At 37.6% G+C, this 16863-nt stretch overlaps 1 protein-coding gene across 4 annotated transcripts in view; it reads right to left on the minus strand.

The window, feature by feature from the left end:
• LOC145167267 (dammarenediol II synthase-like) overlaps nucleotides 1–16617 on the minus strand; it is a 36882-nt gene extending 20265 nt beyond the window's left edge. For 2 of the 4 annotated variants that reach the window (XM_079086412.1, XM_079086413.1), the window contains exons 1-2: nucleotides 16417–16617; nucleotides 13592–13780 (exon numbers count right to left, since the gene is read on the minus strand). In XM_079086412.1, the coding sequence (XP_078942538.1) occupies nucleotides 13592–13780; nucleotides 16417–16617 (390 nt within the window). Of the gene's footprint in view, nucleotides 1–13591; nucleotides 13781–14040; nucleotides 14281–16416 lie in introns of those variants that run through there. The other 2 variants (XM_079086414.1, XM_079086415.1) reach the window with 2 other exon arrangements.
• Between the last annotated feature and the right edge of the window lie 246 nt (nucleotides 16618–16863).

Raw genomic sequence — 16863 nt, forward strand, 5'->3', positions numbered from 1 at the left:
TTGTGCTTACGGTTTCGGTTTTGATTTCAGGTACCTCTTCGTCTAAGGGGAAGGAGCCGGCGGCGTAGCATCGCATCACACACACACACACACTCATGATTTCCGCATGGAGTTTTCTGGGATTGTACTCTGATATGTTATTACTTTATGACTTGGGTTTTCAGACATGATTCATTATTTATGAGATGATGTGTTTTCACAGTATTTTCTTATGAATGTTTTTATAAGTCGGTTAATTAAAAAGAAATTTTTGGACTTGAAAATTGGGATGTTACAAGTTGGTATCAGAGCCCTGGTTTGAGGGATTCGGACACACCCTCGGGGGTGTCTGGACTCAAACTGAGGGGCTAAAAGGTTTTTACAAGGAAAATAATTTTCTAAAATCTAAATGAGAGGATTTTAAGAAAGACGAAGTGTGTGATGCATGCGACCGGCCGGGCTCAAGTAAGTTTTCCCCAAGATACCCATACTTGATATGTTATGCTATATGGTTTTGATTCAGAAAACTGCATGCTAGAATAGGACTAAGGATCTAGGAGGATGCCTTGTGTGCCTGATATATGATTCTGAGAATTGCATGCTAGTTAGGGCTAAGGATCTAGGAGGATGCCTTATATGCCTGTTATATGAGCTGTATGCTAGGACTGTTTAGACAGCAGTAGGATGGCCTGTGTAGGTTATGCCTGATTGGTTACCCAATGCACGAATGCTGCTTGCTTTGTGCTATGGGGGTTCTGGCCATTTTCAACTAGCTAATGAACGAATGTGTAACAGTATCCGCAAGTTAGTTAGGGGGAAGTGGTGGGGACTCCTAGTGCAGCTGATGGCGGAGGGTAGGTCGGAGAGTGCCCTAGGGAAGCCTAGGATGAGGTCAGTGGAAAGGGTATCGGTAAAAGGGACTTGGTGAAGTCGAAGCAATCCTTGGGGAAAGTACGGGTAGATGTGGAAGGTAGTATGGGCCCGTACTACCGAAAGCAGAGGACCCGTACTCGAATCAAGGAGGGCCTAGATGGAACCGGGAACCTTGGAGAGTGTGTTAGGCCTCTCGGAAGTATGTATGATCCTGACATTTATGCGTGTATTTTCAGCATGGTGACCACACGACATGGAGCAGGAGGTTCCGGATCAGGATCAGGATCGGGCTCAGTTACAGGATCCGAGCAGGTTGATGATGGGTTACGCGAGTTCATCGCATCCGAGATCACGAGGGGTATCCTTGATGCGACGCCAGTTATCTTCGGTTCGATCAAGGAAGGGATTGTTGAGCCGATGGAGGATCGCCTCCGAGCATTCAGGAGTGATATGGCGTCTAGCCAGACGAGTACGTGCACACTGTCTTTTAAGGACTTCAGTAGGAGTGATGCGCCGGATTTCCATGGGGTGAAAGACCCCATTGCTGCTAGGAGATGGATCGCAGACATCGAGTCTGCGCAGCTGACCAGCTTCTGCCCCGAGGGGTCGAAGGTGAGATATGCAACAGGGTGTTTGAGGGACAGAGCTAGAGATTGGTGGGAGTCTGTTGGTGACTCATGGGGAGCCTCGGCTGTTGAGGCTATGACCTGGTCAGACTTTGTGACCAGATTCAGGGCGGAGTTTGCGCCAGCTGTGGAGCTTCAACAGCTGGCCAGAGATTTCTTGGACATGAGACAGACTACGGAGACTGTGGCGGAGATCACCGCCAAGTTCTGGGAGAGGGCATTGCTGGTGCCCCAGTATGCGGGTGATGAGGACATGAGGTGGACCCGCTACCATGATATGTTACGAGCTGACATCCGGGAGCATGTCAGTTTCTCAGCTTGCCCTACCCTGGATTCCATGATTGCCAGGGCTAGGGAGAGGGAGATTGATCTGGAGCACATCCGAAAAAGGAAGGCAGTGGAGGGGCTGACGACGGGGGCTTCGGGGAAGAAGCCCAAGGGATCCGATGGTAGGCCGAAGGGCCAGTCTGGGCGGGACCGCTGTGGGAAATGTGGTCGGTCAGACGAGGGAGCTTGCCGCACTGGGTCGGGTTCAGGCTGCTATAAGTGCAGCAAGGTTGGGCATTTTGGCAGAGATTGCACCGCCCCTACTCCTGCGGTACAGATGACAGACCTGATTTGCTTCCATTGCAATCAGAGGGGCCATAAAAAGGCCAACTGCCCGAGATTGTCAGCAGCGTCAGCAGCGGCGCCAGCAGTGGCGCCGGTCTCAGCGACAGCGCGGGTTGCAAATGGCCGGAAGGCCAAGACAGAGGCTCTAGTGGTGCGGAGCCGAGCATTTCAGTTGACAGCTGAGGAGGCATGCGCTGCACCTGATGTAGTGACGGGTATGGTTCCTTTCTTATGCTTTTATGTTATGGCGCTGTGATCTTGATATGTTATGTATGTGCACTGTTTAGGATCGTTCCATGTGAACGGTATCCCAGTTCAGGTATTGTTTGATTCGGGTGCCACCCGATCATTTGTCTCTCTTGCGCTTAGCAAGAACTTTCCCGAGTCTTCGGGCATGCTGGATTGCCCTCTGGAGGTCGAGATTACGGACGACCGGTCGGTACGAGCGTCGGAGGTTTACCGAGATTGCGTCCTACGACTGTTTGAGGAGCGTTATCTGGTAGATCTGGTTCCCATACCTTTACGGGGGAACAAGGTTATTATCGGTATGGATTGGCTGAGCCCCAATGGGGCAATGATTGACTGAGCGCAACAGTTGGTGCGGATCAGGACCCCAAGTGGGGGAGAGTTGGTGATTCAGGGCGAGAGGCCACAGCGAGGACCAGCTTTATGTTCAGCAGCGAGAGCTAGGCGCTACCTCCAGCAGGGTTGCACATGTTATGTCGCCTATGTTATCGATACCCGGGAGGCGGGTAGGGCGACGGTGGGCGATGTGCCCGTGGTGCGAGAGTTCGCGGACGTATTCCCCGAGGAGCTGCCTGGGATACCTCCGGAGCGACAGGTGGAGTTCAGGATCGACCTAGTCCCTGGTGCGGCTCCGATAGCCAAGGCACCGTATCGGTTGGCTCCTCCCGAGATGCAGGAGTTGTCTACACAGCTGCAGGAGCTGTTAGACAAGGGATTCATTAGACCGAGTAGTTCTCCCTAGAGAGCCCTGATTCTGTTCGTGAAGAAAAAGGACGGGTCGCATCGGATGTGTATAGACTATAGGGAGCTGAATAAGGTAACGGTGAAGAACCGTTACCCACTCCCGAGGATTGATGACATCTTTGACCAGCTACAGGGAGCATCTTGGTTCTCCAAGATTGATTTGCGTTCAGGATATCATCAGATGAGGGTCAGAGAGGAGGATGTACAGAAGACGGCGTTTCGGATGCGTTATGGCCACTATGAGTTCGTGGTGATGCCTTTCGGGCTCACCAACGCTCCTGCCGCGTTCATGGACCTCATGAACCGCGTGTGTAGACCGATGTTAGACCGGTCTATGATAGTGTTTATCGATGATATCTTGGTTTACTCCAAGACGCGAGAGCAGCATAAGGAGCATCTGCGAGAGGTTCTGGAGACTTTGAGGAGGGAGAGCTTGTATGCTAAGTTCTCTAAGTGTGAGTTCTAGTTGCGCGAGGTGCAGTTTCTTGAGCACCTTGTCAACCAGAACGGGATTTCGGTAGATCCGGCCAAAGTGGAGGCCGTGATGAGATGGGAGGTTCCGAGGTCTCCATCTGAGATTCGGAGTTTCCTGGGATTAGCCGGCTACTATCGGAGATTCATCCAGGATTTCTCCAAGATAGCCTTACCCCTGACCAGGCTAACGAGGAAGGTCGTGGTCTTTCGTTGGGGGCCTAAGCAGCAGGCTGCATTCGAGACACTGAGACAGATATTGTGTGAGGCGCCAATCTTAGCCCTGCCAGAGGGCATGGAGGATCTCGTCGTGTACTGTGATGCGTCCATCTCGGGCTTGGGCGCAGTATTGATGCAGAGAGGGCATGTTATTGCTTACGCTTCGAGGCAGCTGAAGCCTCACGAGGCGAACTACCCGACGCATGATTTGGAGCTGGGGGCTGTTGTGTTCGCCCTCAAGATTTGGCGTCATTACCTTTATGGGGTTCTTTGTATGATTTACACGGACCACAAGAGCCTGAGGTATCTCATGGACCAGCCAAATATGAATATGAGGCAGCGTCGGTGGCTTGATGTGGTAAAGGATTATGATTGTGAGATCCTCTACCACCCGGGAAAGGCCAATGTGGTGGCCGACGCGCTTAGCCGCAAGGCAACGCCGATCAGGGATATATGTCTGAGGATGACGGTGGTGACTCCGTTGTTGGAGCAGATTCGGGAGGCCCAACAGGAGGCCATGAAGGAGGAACATCGGAAGAGCGAGCGGATTGTGGGACAGGTTTCCTCCTTCGACTATGATAGCCGAGGGTTATTGACTCTTCACCATAGGGTGTGGGTCCCTTATCATGGAGGCGTACGCCAGATCCTGATGGAGGAGGCACACAAATCCAGATTTTCTATCCATCCCGGAGCGACGAAGATGTATAGAGATCTTCGTCCTGATTATTGGTGGCCCTGCACGAAGCGGGACGTAGCATGGTACGTGGAGCGGTGCTTAACCTGCAGGAAGGTCAAGGCCGAGCACCAGAGGCCACATGGCAAGATGCAGTCGTTGGATATCCCGCTGTGGAAATGGGAGGATATTACGATGGATTTTATCACAAAGCTTCCCAGGACCGCGCGAGGGGTGGATTCGATTTGGGTCATCATCGATCAATTGACCAAGAGCGCTCATTGTATTCCGATTCAGGAGAGCATCTCGGCCGAGAAGCTGGCCGACATTTATATCAGAGAGGTGGTGGCGCGGCACGGGGTGCCAGTGTCGGTGATTTCAGACAGAGATGTTCGGTTTACTTCCAGGTTTTGGAAGAAGTTTCATGACGAGCTGGGTACTCGTCTGCATTTTAGCACCGCCTTTCACCCGCAGACAGATGGCCAGAGCGAGCAGACCATCCAGACGCTAGAGGATATGTTGCGGGCATGTGTTTTAGACTTCGGAGGTAGCTGGGATACCTACCTTCAGTTGGCGGAGTTCTCGTATAATAATAGCTATCATGCGAGTATCGATCGACCTCCCTTCGAGATGTTGTACGGGAGGAAGTGCAGGACCCCGATATGCTGGGGCGAGATTGGCCAGAGGGTCATGGGGAGCACTGATGTAGTGCTCAAGACGACCGAACGGATTCAGCAGGTCAGGAACAGACTTCAGACTGCGCAGAGTCGGCAGAAAAGCTATGCTGACAAGCGGCGATCGGACCTGGAGTTTCAGGTCGGGGATATGGTTCTCCTGAAGGTGTCGCCATGGAAGGGCGTCATCCGATTCAGGAAACGGGGCAAGTTGGGTCCCAGGTATATTGGACCCTTCAGGGTTATAGCCCGGGTGGGCAAAGTGGCCTATAGGTTGGATCTACCAGCCGAACTTAGTCAGATTCATAGCACTTTTCACGTCTCCCAGTTACGGAAATGTTTGGTGGACGACTCGGCGGTGGTACCACTAAAGGATATTCAGGTCGATGACAGCCTGAATTATATTGAGCGGCCTGTAGCGATTCTCGACCGGAAGTCGAAGGATCTGAGGAACAAAAAGGTGGAGCTCGTGAAGGTGTAATGGCAGCACTGGAAGGGCTCAGAATGGACCTGGGAGCCGGTGGATGAGATGATGGAGCATTACCCAGAGTTATTCCAGGATCGAGCAGCAGACTTCGAGGACGAAGTCTAAGATAAGTGGGGGAGATTTGTAGCACCTAGTTCCTGGTATGTATTTTATTTAAGTACTTTTGCATTTTTGGCCTTGGACTCGGCGAGTTGAAGGACCAACTCGCCGAGTAGAAGCGGGATGGGACGCGGGATTTAAGTGATGGCCTCGTCGAGTCGGGTCCCGGACTCGACGAGTAGGCTCTGTATGGACAAAACCCTAATATGAGGGTTGCACCCTATTTAAACAACCTTATACAGCCTCCATCGCCCCTTTATGCTCCCAAAAACCCTCTATAGAAAACCCTAGCCGTTGTTGAAGCAATCTAATCCATTTTGGTGGATTTTGGTGTTGATAGTCTTAAGAAGGAAGGAGAAAGGCTTGAGGAAACAAGAGGAGACCATAAGGGTTCGAGTTTGTGCTTCATCTTCAGCCATCAGAAGGTATAAAGTTGCTAACTTGCTTGTTCATTTGCTAGATCACATTTTGTGGAGATTTAGGGCTTTTTTTAAAGCCATTTTAGGTAGCCAACCATGAATGAAAGCGTGGTTGGGGACAAGGCTTCGGATCTAGGTCCTTAAAGGGGTCACAAGGCAGAAAGTGGGTGCTTTTACGCCCAAGAAAGACTCCATGCAACCCAAGAGCTTGTTGTAGGACCTTTTGGACTCAAAGTCCCATGCATGCACGTAAAGTTTGTAACTTTACGTGCTAGAACGATTGTAGGAGCCCAGATCTACCTTTTGGTCAAGTGTTGTACCTCAGAAATCGAGGATTTAGTGTGTGGATGTCATCGACTCGGCGAGTCCGTTCTTGGGACTCGACGAGTCCAAGGCTTTGAGTCCCATATCTGTTGAGGGTTAAAAGGACTCAGTTGGGTGTTAGAAGGGTTGTAACAAGACAGAAAGAGTGACCCAACACAACGAGTGCTAGAACAGAATCGGCGAGCCCAAGGCAATCTTCTTAAGGTTGAAGATGAACTCGACGAGTTGTTCATACAACTCGGCGAGTCGGATGAAGGTTCATTGATGTTCGTAAGGAAGGGGAACTCGTCGAGTCGTTGCCAAACTCGACGAGTCGAGTCGTGGATAAGGACGAGTAAAGGGAAGGGACTCGACGAGTTGACGGCCCAACTCGGCGAGTCGGGTCAACTGGAAGTTGACTTTGACTTGGACTTGGTTGGGGGTAAAATGGTCATTTTACCCTAAGAGTAGATATCAGTTTCTAACTGAGTGTTTGTGGGGATTGTAGCCGGAGGATTTCCGGAGCAGCAGCGGACGGAGGTTTCCCGCACAGATTATCAGCAACTTCTTGTACGAGGTGAGTTACCTTCCAGTAGGGGTGGGTCTAAGGCCACAATGCCGGCCCACCAAAGAGGAGTATTCAAAAGATGATTGTCTTTGTGATAATTATCTTGGTTTGGTTATGTGCTTTGGTCACGAGTATTATCTGCATGATATGTTACGTGTATTGTAGGGATTAGGTTCCCTGACAGCGGCCCTTAGGGCCGTAGGGTAGGTCAGTACCCGGATATGCCTGACTGCGTGTTTGTACCTTGCTGTTGTATGCTAGTGGTAGGGGGTGGAATAGTCCCCAGTTACCGGTTGAAAGATACCGACGATGGTTACCGGTTGAAAGATACCGATGATGATTACCGGTTGAAAGATACCGATGACGGTTACCGGTTGAAAGATACCGATGATGGTTACCGGTTGAAAGATACCGACGAGGGTTACCGGTTGAAAGATATCGACGAGGGTTACCGGTTGAAAGATACCGATGATGATTACCGGTTGAAAGATACCGATGATATTGCTTGGTATATGGTATGATGGGGGAACTCACTAAGCTTTGTGCTTACGATTTCGTTTTTGATTTCAGGTACCTCTTCGTCTAAGGGGAAGGAGCCGGCGGCGTAGCATCGCATCACACACACACACACATGATTTCCGCATGGAGTTTTCTGGGATTGTACTCTGATATGTTATTACTTTATGACTTGGGTTTTCAGACATGATTCATTATTTATGAGATGATGTGTTTTCACAGTATTTTCTTATGAATGTTTTTATAAGCCGGTTAATTAAAAAGAAATTTTTGGACTTGAAAATTGGGATGTTACATCAGTAGCCGAGCATCTTCTTGTTTCCAGCAGACTGAGGTGAGTTTCCTCAATGTATCAATGGGTCGAAGGCACCAAGGCCGACCCATTATTTGTGTTATAGGATACGGTTTATTGTGTGATATGTGTATGAAAGACTCGGGTTTGGCCCCTTACATTTATATGAAAGACTAGGATGTGGCCCATGGCACCTGCATGAAAGACCAGGATTTGGCCCCAGGCAATTGCATGAAAGACCAGGATTTGGCCCCTAGCAATTTTATGGAAGACCGGGATCTGGCCCTCGGCAAGAAATATATGTAAGACTATGATTTGGCCCATAGCATTAATTTGCATGTTGGTATGTGGTACTTTGGGGGAAACTTACTAAGTGTTTGCTTACAGTTTGTGTTTATGGTTTCAAGTACTTCCGTTACTAAGGGGAAGGGCCCGACATGATGGCACAACATTCTCTTTGTTATTTCCGCATTTTAGATATTGTACTCTAATGACGTAATATTTATACGTTGTGATGGTTTTGGAACAATTTTTATATCTGTGATATTTGTTTTAAAAACTTGAAAAAAAAATATTCTTGTTTTGGACTGTGACAGGCTGAACTGTCACTTGCATGTAACTAATTCACTTTATGTCATCAGATGTGCGTGCCAAGGAAAAGAGATGGATACACCACCTCTCTGTCCTATATTATTGCAAGATTGTTTTATTTTTTACTTATTTCATTTTCTAACCAAAACTTGTTTTTTTCATTATAAAAAAATCTGAAAATACTAAAATTCTTAAAATGTAATTCTCTACAAAAATGAACATAATAATGAAATTTTGAAAAAAAAAATATTTTTCTAATTTTTTATTTTGTAAAAAACCAAAAAATAAAAAACAAAATCTCCAAAAATCATAAAAGTTTAAGTGATATTTCTATTTACTATAAAAGTGACTTTTTAAAAATAATTATCTAAAAATAAGTTTTTAAAGTGTTCATATTTTATTTTAAGAAAGAATAGTTTTTATAAAATATAACGATTTTTTATCCAAATTCAAAAAAGCGAAGGAAGAAGTTATTGGTCTTACTATTTTAGCGAGCTTATAAATTTTTTTTTTTGAAAATAGTATTGTTAAGATTGTTTAGCTATCACACTTTATTTTAAAAGATTACAATTTTTAAAAAAAATATAAAACTGAAAATAATATGATTTAAAGTAAGATTATTTAAAATACTATGATCCAAAAAGTTTATGATTCAACATTTTATGATCCTTAAGTGTTTATATTTTAATTTAAAGAATTCTTTTTTTATAAAATATAACGAAAATTGTTTTATCTAAATTTAAAAAAGCAAATGATATAGTTCTTCGTAAAAGTTTTTAGTGAGCTTGTAAAAGAAATTTTTGAAAATATTATTGTTTAGGATGCTAATGTTTTGTTTAAATGATTCTAACTTTTTATAAAAAATAAGATGTGAAAATTTTCATTCTCCAAAGTGAAAATTTGTTTAAAGGTTTATTATATATCATATATTATTAACTTTCCAAAAAAAAAATTTAAAAAAATAAGGTTGTTTAGATATCAAACTTTATTTTAAAAAATTATAAGTTTTTGTAAAAAAAAAAGTTGAACATAATACGATCCAAAATATATGATTCAAAATAGTTATGATTCAACATGTTTATGATCTTTAATTTGTTATAATTTAAAATATTTTGATTCATATAATTTATGAACCTTAATTATATTTTTTGTGATTCAAAATTAAATGATTTAAAATATATGTTGATCTAAAATTTGTTATGAACAAAAACTTTATTTAATTAAATATATTATGGATTCAAAGTTAGATCATTAAAAATTAAAATGGTACAAAATACAATGATTCAAAAGGATTTGATCTAAAATTTTATGATCCAAAATTTTATCCTTAATATCTTAATGATTCGAAACTTTTATAATTATAAAAACATCAAAAACTTTAACCGATATTCAGTTCAAAAAAAAAAAATAAAAAAAAAATAAACAAAAACAAAAAACACTAATAACTTCATAATATATAATAAAAAACAAAAATAAAACATAAAAAAGCCAAAAAAACGAAGAAAAATAAAAAAATATAAAAAATATAATAATTTAAAGCAATTTATCATCTAAAATGACCTAATAATGATCTAATAATATGATACAAAAAGTTATAATCTAATATAATATTTATATGATCTTACGATCCAAAACAAATTTAAATTAAAAAACTTATATAAAAGAAAATTAAAAAAATAAGAAAAGAGAAATATCATAAAGAAATATATATATTTTGATTTGCACAAATCTACTAATACTAATAAACGAATAGTTTTTTTTTGGTCATGTATCATTCTAATACACCTCCATATTAATTATTTGTCACATGTCAGTCTATTATATCTCCAATTTTAATGCTTATCACGTGTCACTCACATGCTTACTCCTATAATAAATAATAATCCCTATAAATCTGCAGAGAGTTACTATATTGTCATAATTATTTGTTTATAGTTATTTCTATTTAAATACTAATATAAAATAACATATTTAAACAAAAAAAACTAAAAAGATATTAATATATATATGTTTATGTTGCTATATCTAAATCAACTAATATGAATACATTTAATTGATAAACAGAATGTCTCAAACTTTAAAATTCGATATCATTTTTAAAAATAAATAAAATTAATAAAAATTATTTAATTACATATGTCCAGTTTAACAATATACCTTATTTGTTTTAATTTACTTCACTTACTGTGGTTGTTTTATTTTTATAATAAATTTAATATTTTATTATATAATATCATTATTTTTTTTTATTAATTCACAAATAAAGAGTGTCTCATATATCTTCAAAATTAATTTCATATATTTATTTGAATCAACGGTTATAATTTTACATAATTAAAAATATATATATCTTAATTAAAAAAATTATTTATAATAATTTATTAATAAAAATTTAATTAATTTTATAATCATATAACTATATAATATTAAAGGAAAGACAAATGGAATGCATTTAGAGGGTGTTTGACAAAGCTTATTTAAAAATACTTATGACTTTTTGACTTATAACTTATTTTGGTGAAATAAAGAGTTTTTAATAAGTACGGAATAGGTTACTTATCACTTTTTCACTTATTAGAGGTTGCCAACAGTTATAAGTTGTTTTTTATCCAAACACTTTTTTTGACTTATACCAATATAAAACCGGTAATAAGTCAAAAAGCTCATTTTTTAAGTTTTGTCAAACACCCCTTATAATGTTATAGCGTCCGTTCAAAAGAAAAATATTGATTTAGTTTCATTTTATGTTGCACAGACTCGTGGGCCACATACACAAAAACTTCACGCCTTCATAATTTGATTAGGCATTTGGCAAAGATATATATTCGACCCAACATTATTCAATCCAATAAAAAGGAAGCGGCTAAGTTTCGGCGGCGCGCAACGTAAAGTCCAACTATACGTTAGTGGTCCAGTTTGGCTGTGGTCCAGTTTGGCTGTAACATATAACCCAACTTTGTTTAATTAATTTTAACAAATTTACCCTTCATAAATCGATAGGCTAAGAATTATCCTCGTAGTTTTCACCGGATTTGGTCTCTCTCTCTCTATATATATATATATATATATATATATATATATATATATATATATATATATATATATGGTGAGGTTCAATAGAGAACCATAATTAACCAAGGAACCAATCTTTTTTTCAACTTTTTGAACTTATTTTTTATCAAAAAAAAAAAAAAAACTAAAAATACAGAAATTCATAATTTTTTATCCTTTTTCCAATGATATCAAATTCGATTTTCTTTTTTTACGTCAAATTCACAATGTGAATCCGGATTCACACGGTGAATCTGAAAAATATTTTTCACATTCACAATGTTAATATATGAATTTAGACATTTTTAGATTTTTTTTCGATAAAGAATAAACTCTAGAAATTGAAAAAAAGATTTGGTTCGTTGAAAAACCAATAATTATGGTTCTCTATTGAACTTTTCCATATATATATATATATATATATATATATATATATATATATATATATATATATATATATATATATATATATATATGTAATTTTCGAATCAATATTAGAAGTTTTAAATAAATATGATGGAAGATATTCTATATTACTCTAATATTAATTAATATTAGTTATTTGGGTGTATCTTATGTTTATAACTTTTTTTTTCATGTGGTTAAAAATAAATCTTTATTATGTACCATTGAAATTTGATTTATTTAAATTAAAACTCTATATTACTTTAGTTTTGATATTATTTTCGAAATTTTCAACTCAGTATACTTAAGTTATTAATTTAAAAATTGTATTAAATGTCAAAGAAACTAGTAAAATGTCTAAAGACTATTATTTTAGATCGAGTAGAATAGTTTTTAACTTAAATAACAACACAAATAGTTGAAGAAAACATTAAATCGAAATTAGATATAACTAAAAACTATTTAAGTTTAAAGATTATATTATCTTTTAAACATTGGTTTGCATATTCGACAAAGAAAAAGAAAGAACCAAGCGAAAAAGAAGCGAGAAAGGATTAGAAATTGGAAAGGTTTAGGGTAGGAGGTATAAGGTTGGAGAATGTGGGAGGAAGAAGAGGTCTCTTGTGGCTGCCATTGCATTCTTACCAAGTAAGCTTTTCATTTTCTTCTGATAGCCACAATACCTTAGGGTTGAGATCATAATTTGTGAGTCACGAAAATAAGGAAACGATCAGTTTTAAGCATAGATACTAGAAATTTCCCTAGCATCATGGTCTATATGTTCATCTACGTTCCTAGAGAATTTAGTGTAATAACTGCTGAAAAAATCTTCAAGAGAGAGTGCATATCCAGAGAGACGCTGATCAAGAAAAAGGTGATACAACCTTAGTACTCAAACGATCGCCGGATTTTAAATCGTTGGATCATCATGAGTTTTGGACCTATCCTCCTAAGTCATATATGAAGGTTTTGACCGACGAGATTTATATTTCAAGGTTTGGAGGTCGAAATATTGACAGTTAATTATGACTGAAGTTTTTAGTAAGTTTTTCTAGTCTTATTTCAACCAACATATAACAATTGTACCAACACCATGACACCACTATGCCATGGTGGCGGTAAAGTGTACTTAATTCTCCAACCCTTCTGATGGTTCTTAAGTTTTAAGGGGTTACGTTTAAATCCTAAACCCAAACCGTAGATGTTATTTTATGAGAAAACCTTGTTTTAAACTTCTTCTTTCATGTTGTTCTTAATCTCCAAAACCGGTCTGATTTGGAAGCAGTAAGAACCGACAGGTTTTTGCAAAAACCAGCTTTGAGCTCATAAAAAATTGATTTTTAGAATATATATATATATATATATATATATATATATATATATATATATATATATATATATATATATATATATATATAATTGACCTGAGTGCCTTTGTCCCTTTCGTATATGACTAATATTACAACCCAAATATAAATGAAATAACAAATACAGATACGTGGCAAACAAAAAGGGTTACCAAGCCATTGAAAACTAAGTTGCGTAGATGAGTCACTTCTATTTATAAGTTTTATCTTTTAGATATAATTTAGTCTGTTTTCTTGTGAAAGTGTATGTAATCCATTCCTAATAGCAAACGAATGTAAGTAGTCTTTTTAATTAACGGTATGCAATCCATTTCTAATAGCAAACGAATGTAAGTAGTCTAAAGACCGAATTTTTAATTAACGGTAAAAAACTCACAAGGGGTGGGGTGATGAACAAGGGGGCATCATAGTCAGCAGGCCAGTGACCATCTTTAGCTTGGATGGCACGATGAAGTCGAAGTGCTTTCTTTATAGACGTCGTCACCGCTTCATAATGAATTTCCCTCTCCTCTCCCAACCTTATCGGTGGTAGACTCAATAAATCGATTCCGCTTTCCTTGATCAACTGCATAATGTTATCCACATTTTAAATTCATATACCAAAAGAATATAAACGACTATATTTCACGTAAGACTCCGTGAAATGAGGTTTAAGAATTATATATATATATATATATATATATATATATATATATATATATATATATATATATATCTTAGTTTGAAGCTATGCCTTCGCTTTGTGATAAAAAAGAGAATATTTCTAGCATACATCTCATAGTCAAAAAATATGAAAAAAAAACTCATGTTAGTAGCGGAGACGACATGATATTGAGTTTGTAAACGTCTATTCTGGTTTTTGTTCGTTGTAAATAACCATGATAGCAGCAGCGATGGATCTTGGGTTTGATGTAGATTGTAGCGGCGGCCTAATAGTTACCGGTGGAGGTGCCCTAATGGTTATCGATGTCACCCCAAATGTTTCTCAGTTGATGATAGTAATGGTGTCAATGAATGGTTAGAGAAGAAGGAATCAGATGATTAGAAAAAGAGAAAGTTGGTTTGGAGTAGTAGTGGGGTGCGAACGTGGCGTTTGAGGATTTGTTTTTATACTTTAAATATATAATTAAATAATTAATAGTTAATAAATTGTTTTAAAAAAATATTGAGGACAATATAGTAATTTTAGGCGTAATAGAAACCAAATACACAATAAAACCAAACATAGGAAACACTTAAGAAAATGTTAGGGACCAACGGACAAATTACCTTAAACCATATGGACCATCAGTGTAATTTACTCTAATTCTAATGATATATATTCTATGCCCAATACCATTTAGAATGTTACAACCAGTAAAATTTTAAGATTGTAACAAAATTATAAAATTTTAACATATTTGACTCTTTATAAAAGTTTCAAAATGAAAAAATAATTAAAACTTTTCAAAAACAAAAACCAGGTAGTTTTTCAAAAACAAAAAAATAAGTAGTTTTGTTTTGTTTTACTCCAAAAAATTATCTTTATTAGAAGAGAATCTGTAAGTGTGAAAGAAAATTTGATTTTATAACAGAATGTTTGCACTGTTTAGTATTTTGTATTAATTAGAAAAAACATCATAAATGGTCCATGTGGTTTCCTCAGATCTGAAGTTTAGTTCCCGTGGTTTAAAAACATCATAGATGGTCCATGTGTTTTCAAAAATTTTGACGATTGGTCCTTATTGCTAACTCCGTTAAGTTTTGTCCGTTAACTGAATGACATTTTCGTCATTTCACTACCACATTGACCATTTCTGATGTTTTCTCTTATTTAAAAAAAATGAAATAATATGAAAAGGGTCTCTCTCTCTCTCTCTCTCTCTCTCTCTCTCTCTCTCTCTCTCTCTCTCTCTCTCTCTCTCTCTCTCTCTCTCTCTCTCTCTCTCTCTCTCTCTCTCTCTCTCTCTCTCTCTCGTTCTTATATCACCAGCCATCACCACCGTGTTTCTCATGAAATCACAAATTCACATAATAACAAAAAAAGGTTTAAGGCAAATATCGATTGTAACAACTAAAAACTCACCTTGACATTTTAACAAACACTTTGTGGGTATATTTCAGTAAACTAAAAATTGATAATCATAATCACTTGTCATGTGTGCATATATATATATATATATATATATATATATATATATATATATATATATATATATATATAGAGAGAGAGAGAGAGAGACACACACACACACACACTCTCTATGAAAATAGATGTTTGTTTACACCTTTTTATAAATATGTGTTTGTATACAAATGTATTTATAATAAAATAGGTGTTTGTATACATTTTTTTATAAAATACATGTTGTATACATTTTTTTTAATATAAAAACGGATTTGTATATATTTATGTATTTAATAAATACCTATTTTTATAAATAGATACTTCATATACAAAAATGTTTAAAAAAAAGTTTTTATATAGAAAATATAAGATATTTATGTGAAAATATGTTTTTTTTATATAAATATGATTTTATAAAGAAAAAATGTATTCGAAACAAAATTTTGAGAAAAAAAAGTTGTAAAAAAAACTAAAGTTAGAATGAATTTATATCAAAGTTTTAATTTGGGCTAAAAGGGTAAATTTAGGACCAAATTTATGATAAAATTTAAAATCTGAGCCAAAAGTGTAAATTTTGGACAAAATTTGTAATAAATTTTGAAATCTGGGCCAAAAATGTATTTTTTTAAAGTTGGATGGTCTGTTAACCGGGTAAAAGGGTTAAATTGAATACTATTACCGCTTTTGGGGACTTAATTGAATAAAAAAAATATAAATATTAAATCGATTATTAAGCTAATATGTAAGGACTTTATTGCAATTTTCTCAATTTATTTAAGTATGAGCAATGTATACTATTAAAGGATTTACTTCTATTATTTCTAGTATTAAATGAATCAATCATCCATTTTGATATCTTATTGAACAAAAATGATAATATTATTGATAAAGAATATAGATTTACTTTTCAGATTAATCGCTTTCAAGTTAACAACTGTATAGTGATTCTATAAATGACATACTTGAGCAACAAAAATTAAGAGGAGTTAGTATTCCTTCTGTTATCTTTTAAAATTGTTTCTGTATAAAATTGTCTTACACCATCAACATTCCATATTAAGATTATATTATTTTTAGAATATGACCATACATACCTGTTTCCGCATGAGCAAATCACTGGACGCTTGAAAACCTTCCTTTTGTCGGTTTAGAAAATATTGACGAGCATTTTCGACTTCCTGTTGATCTTCCGGTGTTCCTGCATCTGGGTCGAACTCCCAAGTTTGGCGGCCAACAAAGTTGTTGCTGCTATACAAGTAGGGATTGTCCCCTTCCGCAATCTTCAATTTCCACATCTTCTTTCTTTGTAAAAGCGATGGGTTGTTCCCTATATTTTATAGTGTTGAAGTACTTTTAGATTTTATTATTTTTTTTTGTAGATTATTTTTATTTACGTAAACAAGTAGTTGTCGTATTTATTTTTATCCCATATTGGGTACTGATTAAGGGCAGTCCCACACTCATTGAAGTAAAAAAAGTCAAACGGTCCTACGAAATGAATTACACATTCACCAATAAATGTTTATTTATGTTTGAACAAG

This window comes from Lactuca virosa, chromosome 3 (genome assembly GCF_052849685.1).
Source record: "Lactuca virosa cultivar CGN04683 chromosome 3, Lactuca_virosa_CGN04683_v6, whole genome shotgun sequence".
Taxonomy (NCBI): Eukaryota; Viridiplantae; Streptophyta; class Magnoliopsida; order Asterales; family Asteraceae; genus Lactuca; species Lactuca virosa.